This window comes from Pieris rapae, chromosome 15 (genome assembly GCF_905147795.1).
Source record: "Pieris rapae chromosome 15, ilPieRapa1.1, whole genome shotgun sequence".
Classification (NCBI taxonomy): domain Eukaryota; kingdom Metazoa; phylum Arthropoda; class Insecta; order Lepidoptera; family Pieridae; genus Pieris; species Pieris rapae.
Window position 1 is genome coordinate 8,027,211 of NC_059523.1, and position 19,131 is coordinate 8,046,341.

Below are 19,131 nucleotides of genomic sequence, written 5' to 3' on the forward strand. Positions count from 1 at the left end.
AAAGTGATTATATATTGTATGTATATAATCATACCTCTTTGGATTATGAGTTTTACAGAAAAGTGCTAAAACTGACATTGACGTAAGCTGTTACCTATAGCAATATTGACATTTTTTTCATATTCGTAATTCAATGAATTTTAGGTTATGTTTTCCATATAAAAAAAATCATAAAAATGTAATTATTAACTTAAAATGATCATCTAAGTGGTTTTAAACCAAATATGACAACTTCTCCAACCAGGACCAAACAAAAATTGTCTCTACGAAAGCGGTTATTTGTTAAAAAATCGCCAAAAGTTGGTTGCTATGTTGATACTGATTCTAATGATGAATTCAATCAGTCATCATCACGTCCAATGTCTCCAGCAGATCCATTCCTTGCACAAAGTGCTAACAATATTGAGACTAACGTAGACAATTCGAAAAGTTGTAAAACAGCTGGCTGTGAACAATCTTCTCCTGAAGCTCATATAAGCGCTGATGATCTCCAAAACGACGACGAAAAAAACTCGAAATGTTGCAGGAAACTCTTTAGACGTTCCCGCCCAAAAAGTCTGGTCGAGGCTCATACCCTAAAAGACGAGACACATTCAAGACCAGATAGTCCTGTTAATAATTCTAGCAATAGTTTAAGTGACCATACTCTATCTTGTACTAAAAGTGAGGAGATACCTAAAGCAACTGTGTGTTTTCCTAAATGTGATGATTCAAAGAAAAGTTTTGAACATTCAGGTTCATTTGAGGGTATTAAGCCTAAAAGTAAGTTATTTGTAAAAAGGTTATCAGCTGATCACTTAATATCAAGTGATACAAAACCATTGTACCATTCTTCTTCACCTGAAAGTGATAGAAGCAGTTCATTGGACCGTAAAAGGAGGTAAGTAGTCTTTTTATTTTATCATTGGGGCACTAAATCTATTTTAAAATGTATCATAATTTGTCTAGAGCCAAGTCAACAATCACAAGGTCATCACACACTGGAAGCACAGATAGCTTGGCTCGTAATTCATTGCTTGCCGCACAAGTGCTACGTCTCATACCAACACAAGAAGCAAAGCAAAGGTTGGGTCTTTTCTGATCTATTAACTCAAATGTAATCCCTTAGAAATCTCTTCCTCACATACCACTTAAATTTAACTTATGTATGATCTTAATATATTACTTATGAATTTAACTTATTAAGATGTTTAATCTATGACAGTAATTTTATCTAATAATTTTCAAATTTGCTTAGTTTAGTAAAAAGTATGATCTACAGAAAGTAACCAAAGAAAACCACATAAATGTTTATTATATAAGATTGGTTGGTGGACTCAGTTTATACACGAAGACACTCCTGGGTCCATTGTGCATATTGTTTGTTTCATTGTTGTAATTGTTAATTTAATTTTACAGGAATTATTTATATGGAAGGTTAGCATCCAATTCACTTTTAGGCACAGCAGAATTGGAGCATGTGTTTCCAGATCGAGAGGTAAAGATTTTTGTTGGAACATGGAATATGAATGGGCAATCACCACCAAGGTAACTAATTAAACTTAAGTAAAACTATTGTGTTAACAAAAGTATTGCTAGTATTTTTAATTGATGTATGATTTTTCTCTTTGTGTTTGTTATAAGTGCTTGTCACATTAAACCTTTTGCTAGCACCAAGCTTTTGTTAATAAGCCTTTCTAAAATTCTTGTGACCCCTCCCATGTAACATACTTTATTTTAAATATTAAAAAATTGAATTTGTTTACTCAATAAATAGTTTGAAGAAGAAATTACTAGTAAATTGTTAATGAAACACAGTAAGGTAATTTTGAAAAAAGGAAATATGAAATCATTTTAATGAATTTTCGAATGCAATCAAATTCCTGTTGGACGTGGGCCCCATGTTGGGAAACACTGATCTAATGTAATAATTAAAAATCTGAATTTTTCCAGAGAACTTGCAGATTTTATATTTCCGGATGAAGTTAAGCATGTGCCTGACATTTTTGCAATTGGAACACAAGAATCATATTCAGAAAGGACTGAATGGGAAATTACAATACAAGAGGTTTTGGGTCCATCACATTTGTTATTACACTCTTATTACTTAGGTAGGTATGATATGTTTTTGGCACACACATTTTGTAAAATCTAGAAGTTGTACATCTAGTTGTTGTGTGTTTTTGTAATCAAAAATACACGACCAATAAATATCTTTAAACATTATAGCATTTAAGTCAATTTTCTTTTAATTTTCACAACAGAAGAAAAATATTTTTCATGTTAAATAATTTCAAATTAACTACTCTCTATGATGGACATATATATGTCCATCATAGAGAGTAGTTAATTGTATATACACATATATACTAAATAGAATCTCTGTTCAAATTATGCTTTATAGGTATTAAAGTTCCTTTTAATGAAATCATAAAAAGTTTATGAGGTCTATTTACACTTTGTATGTATGTATGTTTAATAAACTATTGATGCATTTCAGGTACAATACACTTGACAATTTTTATACGAAGAGACCTTATATGGTTCTGTTCGTTGCCTGAAGATGCTAGTCTCTCTGTCCGTCCGGGAACAGCATTTCGTACCAAGGGTGCTGTGGCTATATCGTTTGCGCTTTTTGGCTCCACTTTTCTCTTTGTAACCGCCCATTTGACAGCCCATCAGGAGAAAGTGAAAGAAAGGTTGTCAGACATCAAAAGGATTATACGTTCGATAGATTTACCAAAGAATTTGCCTTGTCGGCATAGAAGTAAAGGTAAATGCTTATTTAATAAGAGTGTATTATAGAACAGTAGTTTAAAAAATTTTTTAGCAATGTGTGTTTGTAAATATATTTTTTTTTCTAATGTTTTTTCGCGTGAAAATTTTACTTTTGTTTTATATATGTGGTTGATGCTTATAAATTATAAAGGATTTTATTTAACAAATAAGCTATTCTGCGAGTGAATAAGAAAGGTTTATATGGGTTTCTGATAGGAAATACACATTTTTTTGCTTTGTTTTTGCTTGTTGGACTGATATATTGATAAACTGGTTTAGTTCTTGTACTGGTTTTAAAGGGGCCGTTCAAATATTACGTAAGCAGGTTTACTGCAATTTATCTCCTGTCAGCAAAAGTTTGCAAAGCTCCGAAAAATAATAGTACATAAAAGTAATAATTTTTTGTAGGAATCGTCGAATATGCATGTCATTTCCAAGCATAGACAAATTGTGGGTAATATATGTAATTATAAGAAAGTAAATAACTTCTGTTGACATAATCACCCATTAAAAAATCAAACCCTCCACCTATAGTGCTTGCGTAATACTTACACGGCACCAAACGGCTATAAAAAGATAATATTATATCTCTTTTATCATTAAAATCGACCTCTCTACAATTCTTAAAGCCCACTTATTAAAAAGCTTTGAAGAATTATTCCATTTGATCGTTCATAATTATTGAATTTCTTTAAGAACATTTTTATTAGTGTCTTTTAAGATTATTGCGGTCAATCGTAAAAGAATAACAAACAGTGACATGTATTATTATATATATATATATATATTTTTTTATATATAATATATATAAATTTTCACTACTTCCCTGCCATAGGGTCCAGGGACTTAATATATCTCTTTTTTTTTCAACAAACTTTTTTTGTATTATTATATTAAGAAATATATATGGTTTTTTTCAGATGTAACAAACAATTTTGATTATGTATTTTGGTGTGGGGACTTGAACTTCAGACTGGGGGAGCCGAGAGCTGCTGTTTTAAGATGGATCGAACAAACACAGGTAATATTTAGAAAGAAAGAAATAACTTTATTAGACACAAAATACATTAATTGTTTCTATAAAGTAGGAGAAAATATTTTATTTCCATATTTACTGATAACATTGAGGCATTAGACAGTTTCATTTATATTTGCAACGTAATTCATCTGCACTTTTTTATGTTACGGGGCAGATGGGCAGGAGGCTCATCTGGTGTTAAGTGATACCGCCGCCTATAGACACATTGCCAAAGCTCTCGCAAGTGCGTTCGCGGCCTTTTAAGACAAGAGTACTTGATTTCTAGTGAAACATTTTTTGGTGTGGATTTACTGTCTTGTGATAACAGAATGCGGAAATATTTCTACCCCATGCAGCATTAGGCTGTTATTCAAAATCAAAAGTGATCAAATCATGAAACATTAGCGTTCTATTTCGAAGATATCTTAGATCGATAATACTTGTAAATGTACATACATTTACAAGTATTATTAACCTCTTACACATTTCAAGTATTTTTTCAAGCTGTTATTTACGTAAATACGTTATTTTTTTCTAATTGGAAGCAAATTGCTGGTTTTTGCCAAATTATTTAGTCAAAATATTTTAGTTAGATTGAATAGTTAACGTTAAAATTAAATCCATCTAACTTAAACTTACTTAACTTTTTTAACACACGTTATTTTTTTTAATTATGTTTATTTTTTAAGTTCTGAGTGTTTAAAAAAATACTAATTGTAATTCCGATTTTATGGAATATTTTTTTCAATATCCCGCTTTGCAATTTGTATAGATACCTTTTTGGTTAGAAAATAAATTTAGAAAAACATCTATGGTACTAAAAATTTGGACCAACTATAGAATCGTTCAAACGTTATTATGCACGTGAAGAGTTTTATTTCTTTTCTACAAAATTAATTATATTATATTAATAATATTATTTTAGAGGAAGTAGGGACGTTATTTATTTATTTATCCTTTATTGCCTTATACAAAAACACACATAACAAAAATTAAAAAAAAAAAAACCAGTTACAAAAGATATTAGGCAAAGGGCGGAAATCGCTTCCAAGCGATTTCTTCCAGGCAACCCTAATGAGAAACAACGTTAAAGAAACATCATCAGAGGGTAGAGTACAAAAAATTAAAAACAAAAAACTTAAAACAAGCGTTAGTATAACTAATTGAATATAATAAAACAAACTATAGGGATTAATAAATGTTTTATTTCAGTTTCCCCTCCCACCTCACTTACCCCACGGGCTATTACACGCAGATCAACTTACGGTCGTTTTGGAAGACGGAGCTGCCTTTAGAGACTTTAGAGAGGCACCAATCAGATTTCCGCCTACGTATAAGGTATTTATTTATATACTTAGTTGCAGATATATAATATAACTTAATGAAAAGGAGGGCAACTAGCTGCCTTATCTCTTTCTTTTAACTAATGTTTTTATATTTCTAATAATAATAATAATCTTTATTCAAAATATGGTTATGACGAAATTGTCCTGAAATCTTTCTTTAGTCGTATTTGCCTTATGGCGTCTCTGATACTTCTTTCTAGGGTCGTAGGTTTGAACCCTGCACTACACCAGTGGACTTTATGTGCGCATTTAAAACTCCCTCAGTGTAGTAAAATATCTTAAGGAAAACGCTATTTATACCAAACAATGTATGGGTTGTGCCACTGTTCATGTCTAATTTAATAATAATTATTATATTTTCAGTATGATCCGGGCAGTCAAAAGTTTGACACGTCAAGTAAGCAACGGGCACCGGCGTATACTGACAGAATTTTGTTCAAAGCAAAGTCTATGACTGGAAATTCGTCGGCTGGTTTTGCAGGTACTTACATTATATATCTAAATTTATATATATATACTAGCTGACCCGGCAAACGTTGTTTTGCCATGTTTTTGTGCCAAAAAAATTAAAGTTTATAATTAACAAAAAAAACATAAGGGATGATTGTAGAGGGGTGAAAATTTAGGGTTGCATGTATTTTTGTATGGTGTATCGTAAAAAAATAAAAACTAAAAATTTTGTCTAAAAAATTAATAAAAAAATTTAGGGGTGGACCACCCTTAAAATTTAGGGGGATGAAAAATAGATGTTGTTCGATTCTCAGACTTACCCAATACGCACACAAAATTTCATGAGAATCAGTCGAACCGTTTCGGAGGAGTTCGTTTACTAACCCCGTGACACAAAATTTTTATATATTAGATGTAATTTTTACTTACCTTTAGTAGGTACATACCAACATATTAAACATTTTTATGATCTTCCCCAAACAGACGGAATAAAAACCTAAGTATGAATAAAACAAAAACTTAGTATTGTCTTTAATTAACATAACTTTTACACATTTAAAGAAAAACACTTTTTAACGGATTGAAGTTATGTATTATTGTAAACTTATAATTATTTAAACATCATTTTAAATTTAACCTCACCGTCTAACATAGAGGTTTTAGCGTCACTGGTTTGTCTATAGTCTATGTCTAAGTTTAATCTTTTTTTTTTTAATTTTTTCAGGTCTTCGACGGCTCAGTGCAATGCCGGTTACAGCTAGTTTAAAATGTATAGCATACAATTCCGTTCAATCAATATGCACCAGCGACCACAAACCCGTTTGGGGGCTGTTCTCCGCTGCGCTTAGACCTGGCACCGATGTGTATGTATTAACAACATAAATTAACTTAAAGAAATTTTTTTTACATCGTAAAAATTTTTTACGTAACACACAAAAAATATATAACTTCAAAAGCGCTGATTTGTGATTTTCAGATAGTAAGGTACATAAAAACTAATTTACATCATATTTTAATATTTTATGTCGCAGCGTATAAGCTTAATTTGCCGTTTAATTAACAGCCTAGCCTTTTAACTAACAGTCTGAAAGACAATCAGCCATAGCGTTTGTTTCAACATTTAATAAACTGGCTGGCTTTGGCTCTATGTACGATAGTCATTATTTGGCAGAAATATAAAAAAGGAAAGATATCACATAAAAATATCTCTTCTAAAATTAATTTGCTTAAGCCAATTTCATATTATTTTTGTCACGACTCTCTTTCATTGTACTTGTGGTTTGCCGACGCCATATTGACAGTTTTAAAGTTTTATTTCGAGTTTGAGAGAGTTAAATTTAAATTAACAGTCAACAGTCTAGGCAAGTAAACATCATCGATCGAAGTATATGCCTAGCTGTTTGATCAATTGGCTGAACATCTTTCAGGCCGATAGTTAACGGCTATTACTTGATTAGTTCAATCAACAACCTAGCTTCTTTACATTTATCACTGTCCAACTAACTGCCTGAATGATATACAGTGACAACATTTAATCTGGCTATTCGTTCAATAGGTTTTTTTTACTTCGATTAACCGATTTAATAACAAATAAAACACAACAGAGTATATTTCGATATTAGACGAGCGCAATCTTTAAATGTATTTAAAAAGCTTCTTTTTGATCATTTTCTTTCTACCTCGTAACTAGTTCTGCTTATATATATTTATTTTTATAGGTTAACCTTTTTATTGGCTTTTAAATTTTTGTCTATAATTATTTTTATTTATTATTATTGCTATTTTTTCTTTGATTTTGTTTTATTATATTCAATTAGTTATAGTAACGCTTGTTTTAAGTTTTTAGTTTTTTTTTTTGTTTTTAGTTTTTGTTGTTTTTTATTTTTTGTACTCTACCCTCTGATGGTGTTTCTTTAACGTTGTTTCTCGTTGTAGGGTTGCCTGGAAGAAATCGCTTGTAAGCGATTTCCGCCCTTTGCCTTATATCTTTTGTAACTGTTTATTTTTTTATTATTTTTGTTATGTGTGTTTTTGTATAAGGCAATAAAGGATAAATAAATAAATAAATATTTTTTAAGTGAAACTCTGACATTTTCAGAGTGCCCTTAGCAGCTGGTCTTTTCAATCGGGAAGTCTATCTCGAGGGAATCAAACGTCGACGAGCGCTTCTGGACCACGCCCCGGGTACTTCAGCAGTATGTTCCATACAGTGACATTTCATAGGATATTTTATTATTCCTTACTTTTAGTATAATTATAGTGAAATAATTGACATATATATATATACATAACCAACACAACTTAATAGTTAAGAACTATTATTTTCATTTTTTTTAATGTGTCGTCGAAAGTACAGAAATTGAGTTTTAACTGTGACTATATTTTTTTGCTTTGACAGAACTAAAATATGTTGCAAGATCTATATTTTTATACCATAAAGACAATGCAGTCTATAAATGACAATAGACAAAAAATATTCATTGATTGAATTACTATATTTATCTAGTCAAGATTCAGTTTTAACAGTATTTTATAAGTGTGAAAAAGTCATTAGAGTAATATTTATTACAACAAATTAGGGCAATGGACATTTTAGTGTGTAACAGAGTAATTTGCTTTTTGTTTATGGTTCTTGAGCAAAAAGTTTTTAATAGATACAGATTGTATACGATTCCAACCATTATATGCAACACAAATGTGAACTCTTACCCATAACTTACCTCTGAAAATGTCCATTCTCTGTCCCGCCCGTTCATTTGCAATGAGAAAAGGATAGAAATATCAGGTTACATCAGTATTAGTAATATTTTGCTTTAATTGTAGGTTACTTTGCACTGAGTGTATCGCACTTAAGTTTGCCCTTGGCATTAGTAAGCTAGGTTGTGATTTTTGTTGCTTACTTAAGTAAGTTGCACTTATATTGTTGTTATTGCACGTCATAATTTTTCGTTGTTTAACTCGTCTTTCGCACAATTGCGCTTCGTATAAGATAAGATTGCGACATAGCGGTACGTCTCACTCCCGTATGTCAAAAATATGTTCGATTTTGACATACGGGAGTAATGATTCGTTCTAGGTTTTTTTTTATTAGGTCCATATTCTAATTCGTCAGAATTTCGTCTCTAAGGGCTGCCGGCTCTTGAAACTAGACTTAAGTTCGATTGAGTTCTAGTATACGGGCCTTATTAACTCTACAGATGGAATTCTGTTTTATTTTAAATAAAAAAAAAAACATCGCATAGCGGGTCTTTTTGTCCTGACATCGTTAAATACATATTCTATATCCAATATATGTATAGTTAAATTTGATTTAAATTAGTAAATTTACCCCTTATAATCAAATCATATTTTTTGGCGCGTTTTGTATAATTGAAAAAGAACATGTCAGCATTCACTAGTTTTTTTTTTTCTTAAAAATATTTTATTAAAGTTATTACTGTGTTTGCATGGTTACGATTTTTTTTATTTAAAATGGAATATCATGGCAGCAAAATCTGTACGTGTAAGCGTACATACCATCAGTTAAGTATTACTTCCATAAACTACACGAAAACTATTGTTTATATCGTAAAACACTTGCATGCTATTTAACCCGTCAATGATATTTAAAATAGTTAGATTTTTCTAGTGAATGTTCTAGATACAATGCGAGAGTATTCTTCAGTGATACTTAGGGTTAAGTACTTATAATGTATGTACTTAAAAACTTGGGTATTGCGTTATTTTATTAATACCAAAAGTATGCTAGTCTTATTCATTCCAAATAGATTTTAAATTTATATGGGACCTTAAATTAGGGGTAGTATGTTTCTATGTGATTGTAGTTATAGATAAGAAACATCAATATATTGTTACGCTCGAATATCTAAAAGTATGTCAAATATTTTCTAAACTAGGTTAATAACTACTGTGTATTTGGAAAAATCGCTGACAAATAACAAAAAAATCGCCAAATATGGCTTAAATAATCTACTAACAATATTTTTACATGGGCTTGAGATATTGACTGTGAATACAATTTCCTGTAGCGGCAGTAGGTTACGCCTGTCGCAAAGTGAATTTGTCTCAGCCGCTGTTCATAGATTTCACAACGTCGTAGTGTAAAACAACTTGAACATGTCAAGTATTGACCCTTGTCAATGTCAAATGTCGCAGATTGGTTATGGTTGCCTTTATAGCAAAACTGATTATTCCAATTCTTGCTAATCTCGGCTATTTAAATTGTGTCTTTAACGCTGTGTATTAAGGTGCATTTTACAATTACATGTATAAATGCTTTAAAATGTATTGTTATGGCATATTGGCCTTAGGAAATGTCAAGGTGGAAAATGTATATGAATAAATATCTTCTAATTAGAATCGAAGTTCATTGATTTAAATTATTCGTTGTATTGTCTATTTAATAAAGTGTATATACATATATACGCGCTGTAGAAATTATACTTCTTACAACGTGTAACAAAATCTTACTATCAGAAAAAATACTTTCGCATTTTTCTACGTTTGTAGAAAAAACAACACTAACACAAAAAACTAAAATGTTGACTTTTTGTGTCGGTTTTGTGACTGATTACGCGCGAATCGTAAAAATTTACACTCATAATTTTTCCGTAAAACGCCAAAAGAAGTATAACTTCAAAAATATATATGTATGTATTCTGTGCAAAGGTGGATTATTGAAGACCTCCAGTTATATTTATTAAATGCGATTATTGAATCAAAAATGATAAGTTTTATTCACGATTAAGCTTCATTTTAAGGATCTTTATTTGTCATGTAGACGTAAGTTTCATTGACAAGTTTTCGAAATAATACTAAATAGAAAAAAACACATGAAACATTTGCCAAAAATGTGTCAATTATCTTTATAGCCATGTATCTGTCGCGTAGAAAATCTTAAATGTACTAGACTCATTATGAAAGTCATATAAAATGTATTCATACATACGTTCGACTACTGCGCGTTATTTAAATTTGTTATCGCATCACTATTGTGTGGGTTGCCACTGAAGTATTTCGGAAAAAATACGCCTTAGGGAGACGACTGCTTCAAGAAAAAAGCGTACCAATTCTTAACAGGCCGACAACGCATTCGCGAGCCTTCTGGAATTGAGTATCCATGCTGGTATCTCTTAACATCGGTTTGAGTCGTATTCTATAAAAAAGTCAGAAATCGTACAATTATTTTTCAACGAGCTTTCGTGCCCGTCAAATAGTATGAAAAAACTTTACCTGGTTGCGCAAAACATAAGATTTCTCACTACGAGCCATGACTTTGTGACTCAAGTATATTTAAAATTATTCATACTTGTACCATGTATGAAATAGATCGATTTAGGATTTGACAGTGTACTAGAAAGTTAGAATGTGCGTAGAGTTGTAATTTTAATATGGACCGATTTTATCAAATCTCTTACCTTAGTCTCTAGCAAGCAAGGCAATTATTAATTGCGCCCCCGTGATCCGCTTTCATATTCTTTTATATGGAACATTATCAACTATTTGAAAAATATATTTGTCTACCATTTCTAGTGCGGTGTTAACTAAGCGCCACGCCACTCAAAATATGTATAACGTACGTATATGCACGTATACGCAAAAAACAAAATCCTATTTGTTTTAAATATCAGAAAAAAAACCTTTCATACTGGCTATTGGCAGTTTTTCAAGTGTATACGTCTGCAATATGTAATTCATATTTTTATCAAGATAGGACTATGACCGCTTTACTAATGTATTAAAGAATGCTTCGACGGTAAAAAAAATTATATCATAGTGCTGTTCGTGTATAGAAAAGAAATTTAGATAATAGTCTCTACATGAACTCATTTTCGCATGTTACGACTTTAGTCCCAAAAAAAGTTTAAATATCTGTTAAATAAAATAAAGTATTGTAATGTTCTTTTTACGAAATAAGGAATTGTTTTGGACCTTTCATGGTCTAACCTACATTCCGTTCTGAATAGAAAAATTACATTTTGATCACGACGTAAAGTACTATTATCTATGGTCCATCGTAATCTTATGAAATAGACAATGATATGGGGCTGTTATACTTTCTTAGCACACTAGATTAATCTATTTTAATATGTACTTTTCAAAGTTAGTGTATGTAGTACACCTATGAAGTATGTACCTAATGATAAATAGAACTATGCATATTATTTCAATTGTTAATTGATGTTAAGCTATGGCTACCAAAGAGAATAAGTTACCATGGTAACCAAGGTTTTGGTATGCGGAAAGCAGAAATGTAGTGTCGTTGTCTCTGTCTAAGGATATTTGCGTTCCATGTAAGAGAGAGTAATAAAATAGTTTCTCTATTAGTTACTCTGTCTATGCGTACATGGCTATGTCATGTAATTGCTTTTGACATATTTTCAAATAGGAGAAAGAAATATATTTTTAAATACCTATTACCTACTATAGCATATTTTATAAGCAATGTTGTGAGCATACTAGTCCATTATTACTAATGAATTGTTTCAATTTAATGTTTCGCTGAAATAAACTTTTGATGCTGTAAATTTGTTTTATTTATTCCATACGAATCTTTCATTCAGGGACGAAACTTCGTGGTAAGTCGAATTCCGTACGTAAAAATTGTATTGAATTTTGACAAACAGGACTCACAGTTCGAGTTCTGAATTTTGCCCTTATATATTTGAACCAAGGAATATCTGTCGAGGTATAAATTTTTGTGTACTATATTTTTAATATTTTAAAGGAAAATGTTTGTATACAAATAAATTCAGATTTAAATAGGCAGTAAATAATAAGACATTTATTATTATTTTCTTTATTTTGATACGACATTATTGTAATGCCATTCAACACAAGCGCGGCCAGTCAATCCGTTCACTTCTACGTCACACCATTTTTCATAAAATTTCGCTTCCCTATCTTTTCCAATGTAAAAACTAACTTCATCCTTATCTTGTATTTTTACGGTGTAAGATACGCCACCTAGAAACAGGGTAAAAATATAAAAACCTATATGACATTATACACTTTGAATTTTTTTTACATCGACTTTAAATTATATAACTACTGTCGATTATCATTTATCTATGTATTTCGGTATTGTCATGTCATAAAGTGCTCAGTGGCAACATTGTTAATGTCAAAATAAAGAAAACGGAATTACTTTCGGTAGAAAATTACATGAAAGAATGGCGCCAAAATTTAACATGTCGCGCTTGTTCTATTTGCCATAGATGCACAAATCTTACATTTACAACGATAGGTAGGTACATAATATAAAAAGTCTTTTGGCATATATATATATATATATATATATATATAGAACCGAGAAATAGTCTAGTCTTAATTTTCATAAATAAAATTAACAATTATTTCAAACATATACTATCCCCAATCTATAAGAAATATTCGATTACATTATTTACTTGGAACTGTTTTTCTAACAATTACCGTATCGGAACACCGGAATCATTCAAACACTTTTACAACTTTATTACCTGCTTCAAAGCTAAATCCATAATCCTTTGGAATTATCTGATTTTCTGCATGTTGGTATAACTGGAAATCGGAAGAGTCGATAGCTGTCATTGAGTGGTTTTCCTTAGAGTAATAATATCCAATAGTAAGACTGGAAAATACAGTTTTTGAGTTATTATGGATAATTTTTTAACTTGGTATTCTATTTTATCGGACTGCAACTAGCTGTCATTACTGCCTTATATTCCAAATCTGGTAAGAAATAATATCTAAAGAACAATTTTAGCAAATGACTACAGACTGTTAGTCGGTGCGCAAAGGTTCCTAGTTTTCAAGGTTTCTTTAGTTTAAATAGTACACGGATAAACTTTACTCCACCATTTCAATATATAGAAGGTAAAAGTTTAAGAGATGAAACGTGACGAATAGATAATTGTGACTTATTAGAAATGTCCACAGTTTATGCGTAACATTACTAACTTTTTTTTCTGAAATCGCATCCGGGTCATTAATAGAGCCTGCTGAGAGAGAGCATAATGGCACTGTAAAGAAATAATAGGAATACTTACTGAGACAAAATACTCGGTTGTGAAACACTTCCGGCAGCGATAAAATCGCCGTTATCGAGAAATATGAAGTGATACACGTATCGGTGAAAGTTACGCCATTCGCGTAATGTTCCTGTATGAACAAAAATACATTTATAAATTAAATATCGTCAAAGAATCATCTCTATCATTCCGTTTTAATCAATATAAAATCGATACACAATTAAATACGTAGATAATTTACAATTTATATCAGTGAACTAACTCACGATGAAGCTTATGGAATGTGTCAAAATTTATTCAATAAATGAACATCTAAAAATTAATATTCCAATTTGTAAATGAAGTCATAAAGTTGTATAGAACGCCAAACATGTCATAATAATATGTCGTTTGATAGATCTAGAAACTAAAACTAATTTTAGTTTGGTTGACATGCTATAAGGGGCTAAATCCTTGATCACCTTGCCTTGGTCACGCATGCCGAAGAGTGATTATGTCTAAACCCCAGGGGGTTCTTAAATCTATTTTTTATCACTAACACTACATAGTATAAAACAAAGTCGCTTTCTCTGTCCCTATGTCCCTTTGTATGCTTAAAACTTTGAAACAACGCAACGGATTTTGATGCGGTTTTTTTAATAGATAGTGATTCAAGAGGAAGGTTCCGTGATGGCATATGTCTATCTCTTATGGATAACCCACATTTTTATATACAACGTTCACAGATTTTCTGTAGTGTATTTAGTATCAGCATTGCACCCGTGCGAAGCCGGAGCAGGTCGCTAGTTATTTATATTTTAAATGTTCAATATGGTTGGATTATTTACTTACCAAAACTGTGATCCCTCACACAAGGCATGTGAATTTCATATTTTTTGTGATTGACTATTACAGTACCAGCCAAGTAACCCACTTGTTCGTAATGTGTTTGATGGTATCTGTAATAAAATAAATAACTTTCTTTCACGGATTAGTTAAGAAGGTTCGATGGGCTGTGGAATTATTCGAAATCTTGGCTTCAGATTTCTGAATCTGTTTCATGATCAATTTTTAGAGGCAAGTAGGTGATCAGCCTCCAGTGCCTGACACACGTCGTCGACTTTTTAAATCTAAGACATGTCGGTTTCCTCACGATGTTTCCTTCACCGTTCGAGGAAATGTTAAATGCGCACATAGAAAAAAAGTCCATTGGTGCACAGCCGGGGATGGAACCTACGACCTCAGGTATGAGAGTCGCACGCTGGAGCCACTAGGGCAACACTGCTCACACGCAAACAGAACCAACATCAAACGTAAACATAATCTATGACTGTGTATTGCTTAATTATTTAATACTTTTAATAAGTAGACCACATAAAAATAAATAATAATAAAAAGTGTTTATTCAGTTCAAAGTACATGTGCATTCCTATGTGAAAGATTTGGGAACCCTTTTAAGTAAAAAATACCTACCAGGGTTCCCAGCTCTTCCATAACTCACATCCTGTATTTTTTCAACCGTTATCCACACGCCTGAGTGCATGAGTGAGTGTGTAGGTGCAAATGTGTGAGTGAGTGCATAGGATGTGCTTATAAGCCTAATATATTTACTATATTAATTTCTATTCTTAGAAATATAAGTTTTAGAAGTATATATAGAAGTTTTGCGAGTTTTTTTGGTAAAACGTGGTAATCTCAATAACTGCTTTTTATAACACATAAAATATTTCAATAAACATACTTCTTGAGCAATTTAAAGTAGTCAGCTGACCAGTACTCCCTCGCCATATCGTTAGCCATACTCCAAGCAGACATCTGTATGTCAAAGTTGAATGGGTTCGAAGAAGCACTCCAAGTTAAGTTCGCTTCTACCTTTATCTTAGTATCGTCGCCTCGACGCCTGAAATGATGACATTTAGTATATATTTGATTATTTTAACAGTGTTTTGTAGTGAACATACTATACATAATTTGGTTGGAGTTTATTTTAAAAGACTAAGAGAACTTCTCCACGCAACACCAGGCTTACGAAACAATAATGTGTACCTAGGCACATACGTCACTAGTTCTTAGAATAATTGTTTAATCCTTAGAATTTTTTTCCGTCTGTTGTTAACACCAGGTTTATTCATAAAATATTTATAATAATATTATATGTGGAAATGCGATGCTAGTTTTCACCTGTTCATGCTATTACAATAATTCTATGAATTTAACGTACCCAGAGTAGTAAGCTAATTTTTTTAAGTATAAAACTCACTTCATTTCGCCGTTGTATTTTAACTTCCAAGTTCGCATCGGTACAAAGTTCGTAATTGTTAAGCCTTGTACATCATGACCTTCATCATCTTCGCTTGACTTCTTCAAATGTGTATCTGGAAGACTTGGAGTTAACAGTACATCTTCGCCGTCGAGCTGTGTATTAAAATATACAGATTATAATCATATTAGAATTTGCCTGCGCATTGTTAAACACGGGGTTAAAGAAGGAGTGTCTCAACCCTTAACTTGCGTGGTTAAAACGAGAAATAAATATTTATGTAATCAAATATTTATTCCAATTTATTTTAGAATTTTTTATTTTATTTATTTTAGAATTTACAATGGTAATTGTTAAAGAGGGTTTAAGTTAAATAAAACAGATTGCCAGACATTCGTACTGGCATAAAATGTTGTCTAATAATCCATAATTATTTGTAATTGTATACTAGTTCTGGTTGAAAGCTTTCTTTATTGGACCTCGAATTCAGTTGTAAAATATGTTCTTATTCAATTTTACCATTACAAATCTTAAGTATAGAGATAGACAAAACATTTATAACAAACAAAACACACATACACAGAAACACACAAAATAACTATCATAAAAAAAGGGAAAGAAATGAGAGATAAATTTTTTTTTAAGGACAAGGTATGTTTTACATATGTGTGTAATGCGTGTACGCTGTGGTTGTAATTGACCCTGGCTCAGTATAATTCTCAGGAGCAGAGAGTTCCACAGCGCTGGTCATTCTGCCAGAGACCACAGCAGCTAGTATACTGGTTTAGCAACACCTATAATCACTACGAGACACTAATTCAGGGTTATTAATGAAATGCGCACATCAAGCAATTCCGGTCGCTAACGATACAACTTCCCGTCATTAGCAACTGGGCCCTTCGGATGTCTACAGCCATTTAAGGCCGACGCCCTTTCACATAATTATAAGCTAAGGCTTTCCAGTTTTATTCGTTTTGATTACAATTTACTTACCACTTACCCCTCATTAATAAACAACGTATAATAATAATAACAGTTAAGATATAAAAACTACGATCAGTCAGTTTACGATACTTACGTCTAGTAGGAATAATATGCATTTAAATTACCTTAAGGTATAGGAAGGCATCACAAGCACGTTGAGGACGTCTTGCCAATCCACAAATCAGAGCCTCAACCGTCTCTGACATTCCATTGAAGTAGACTCCATCAACTGACTGAAACAAAACAGTATTAAGAAAAAGCCAATTAAATTACACTGTTTATAAATAAGATACTTTACAGCAAAGCCTAGGGACAGTCAACTGCTGAAATTAATAAAAATATTACGTGTGGGTAGGTATTAACTAAAACTGAAATGTTTATGCTGAAACAAAAATTATAAAACTGTCACATCATTTTGCGTGCTTTACACAAGGTAAGTGATAGTGACGAGTTCTGCAAAATAATTCACGATTGGAATTCTGCTAAATATATAAACCTCGTCTAACGCTCGAACCCAATAATCAATCCACAATCTGAGATCAGACCGTGACGTCGATCTATCTGCATCCCAATAACCAGACCCTACGAAGACAATCCATTTTTGGCGACGGATAGAATGCAATCTCTTCGCTCTTTACACTCATATTTGATAATCTATACACAAACATACGATATATGTCTATTTTTAATACATATCAAATAGCTTTTTTATTATTTTAAAACTGATGTAAGTAAAATCTTATGGACACTCTCGATGCTAGAGGGCTCGCGAGTGCCTTGCCGGCCTTTTAAGAATTTGTACGCTCGTTCCAAACTAGTAGATCATTCAGAATGATTCCTAAAGGTATGATTTAAATCGAAACTGAGCACAAACTATGACTCCCCTATGTCAAAATCAAATACGTTTTTGACAGAAGTCTCGGTTTTTAATAATAACCTTAATATTGCTTATTGTTTTAGTAAGAATTACTCACCTTCGGATAATCACCTAAATCATAACATTTTTCAATGCTCACATCATGTTCTTGAACGTGTATTTCACTTTCACTCTTTAATTCAGTCGGTAGACGCGTCAGGTAAACTTTTAACTAAAAAATATTGAGGTTAATTGTGATAAGAGTATCGATTCTACGAAGGATACTATAATTACGCTTTAATAGATGTCTATTATTACTTATTTAACCTACTATTAACAGTATATTTTTTTATTTATTTGGAAACAAAACACAAACATCTTTACAATAAAAATATAGTTAAAAATAAAACATAAAATAAACACATTGGATGTATCCACAATAGGTTTCACTAATATAAGAATATATATATATGGGAATACACGACATGGGAAATAAAAAACCGTGTAGGTCAAAATCTCAACCACATCGAAGAGACTACTCATATTTGGTGGTAAAGTCGTAACAAAGGCGACAAACCTAATACAGTATAATAGCCGGGACCTTTGATTTTGGTTAATATTACCAGTATGTTGTTCCTAACGATGTCGTCAACGATTATGACTGTATTTAGTTAAAAAAAATATAATATTAAATTTCAATACCAATAAAAAAGTAATAATTCAAATAAATTATTAAAACGAGACCCTTTAGGCAAGGTTCCGAAGATACTGGCAGCGTTCCCCCTTTGAATAGCTGGACTAATTATTTGTCCGACGTAGCTCTTCGGTCTCCAGTAATGTCGACTAACCTTTTTGATATTTCCCTAAAATGCCTTATAGCGGTTTCTCTCCTTTAAAACCGGCCATGGAGCATATCGAAGGCGGGAAGCGACAATTTTTTTTTGTATTATAAAGGTATTAATATTATAACATTTGTTTTTCATTATTTTTATTATAAACTTTCCTCTTAAGTAATTATTGATGGGATCGTACAAACCGATATATGCATACATAATATATGAAAACTTATAATGTACAAAACGCTCTAAATTTACTTATTCCACAATTACTTGTCTATATTCGCATCCAATACAAATTTAATTCTAGTTACTAACCTGCCTTAACTTTAATACAACATACATAAATATGAACTTAAGCCAATACGATTTATTTTTCTGTTGATAAATCCCAAAAATCGCCGGTTTGTTTTTCGTATTTATGAAACGAAATATAACGAAAAGCACTGGTATGATTAAATAAATGATATGTATCATTTTGGACGTGCACTCTATCAGATATCCTTAACTTACTGAACAATTAAAAATACTATGAAAATTATCTTATCATTTTTAACTGGAAGTGACCTTTAGTTCCAACGGCTAAAGTTATTCAACCAGTAGGCAGATACTAAATCATACACAATTTATTAT

General features: G+C 31.6%; 2 protein-coding genes across 2 annotated transcripts; one reads left to right on the plus strand and one right to left on the minus strand.

Moving 5' to 3' along the window:
- The first annotated feature begins 141 nt into the window (after nucleotides 1–141).
- On the plus strand, nucleotides 142–8,947 carry LOC111000990 (inositol polyphosphate 5-phosphatase E). The gene is made up of 10 exons (XM_045631437.1): nucleotides 142–880; nucleotides 949–1,065; nucleotides 1,399–1,527; nucleotides 1,933–2,090; nucleotides 2,480–2,752; nucleotides 3,678–3,778; nucleotides 4,988–5,113; nucleotides 5,485–5,602; nucleotides 6,296–6,434; nucleotides 7,670–8,947. Exons 1-10 carry the CDS (start codon nucleotides 225–227, stop codon nucleotides 7,782–7,784), a joined length of 1,932 nt encoding a protein of 643 aa, XP_045487393.1. The 5' UTR covers nucleotides 142–224; the 3' UTR covers nucleotides 7,785–8,947.
- Nucleotides 8,948–12,354: 3,407 nt separating this feature from the next.
- LOC110996610 lies at nucleotides 12,355–19,079 on the minus strand. The gene is made up of 9 exons (XM_022264367.2): nucleotides 18,817–19,079; nucleotides 17,781–17,894; nucleotides 16,932–17,039; nucleotides 15,823–15,977; nucleotides 15,304–15,462; nucleotides 14,415–14,521; nucleotides 13,602–13,713; nucleotides 13,053–13,183; nucleotides 12,355–12,537 (listed from the first exon to the last, which is right to left on the minus strand). Exons 1-9 carry the CDS (start codon nucleotides 18,973–18,975, stop codon nucleotides 12,371–12,373), a joined length of 1,212 nt encoding a protein of 403 aa, XP_022120059.2. The 5' UTR covers nucleotides 18,976–19,079; the 3' UTR covers nucleotides 12,355–12,370.
- Nucleotides 19,080–19,131: the final 52 nt, after the last annotated feature.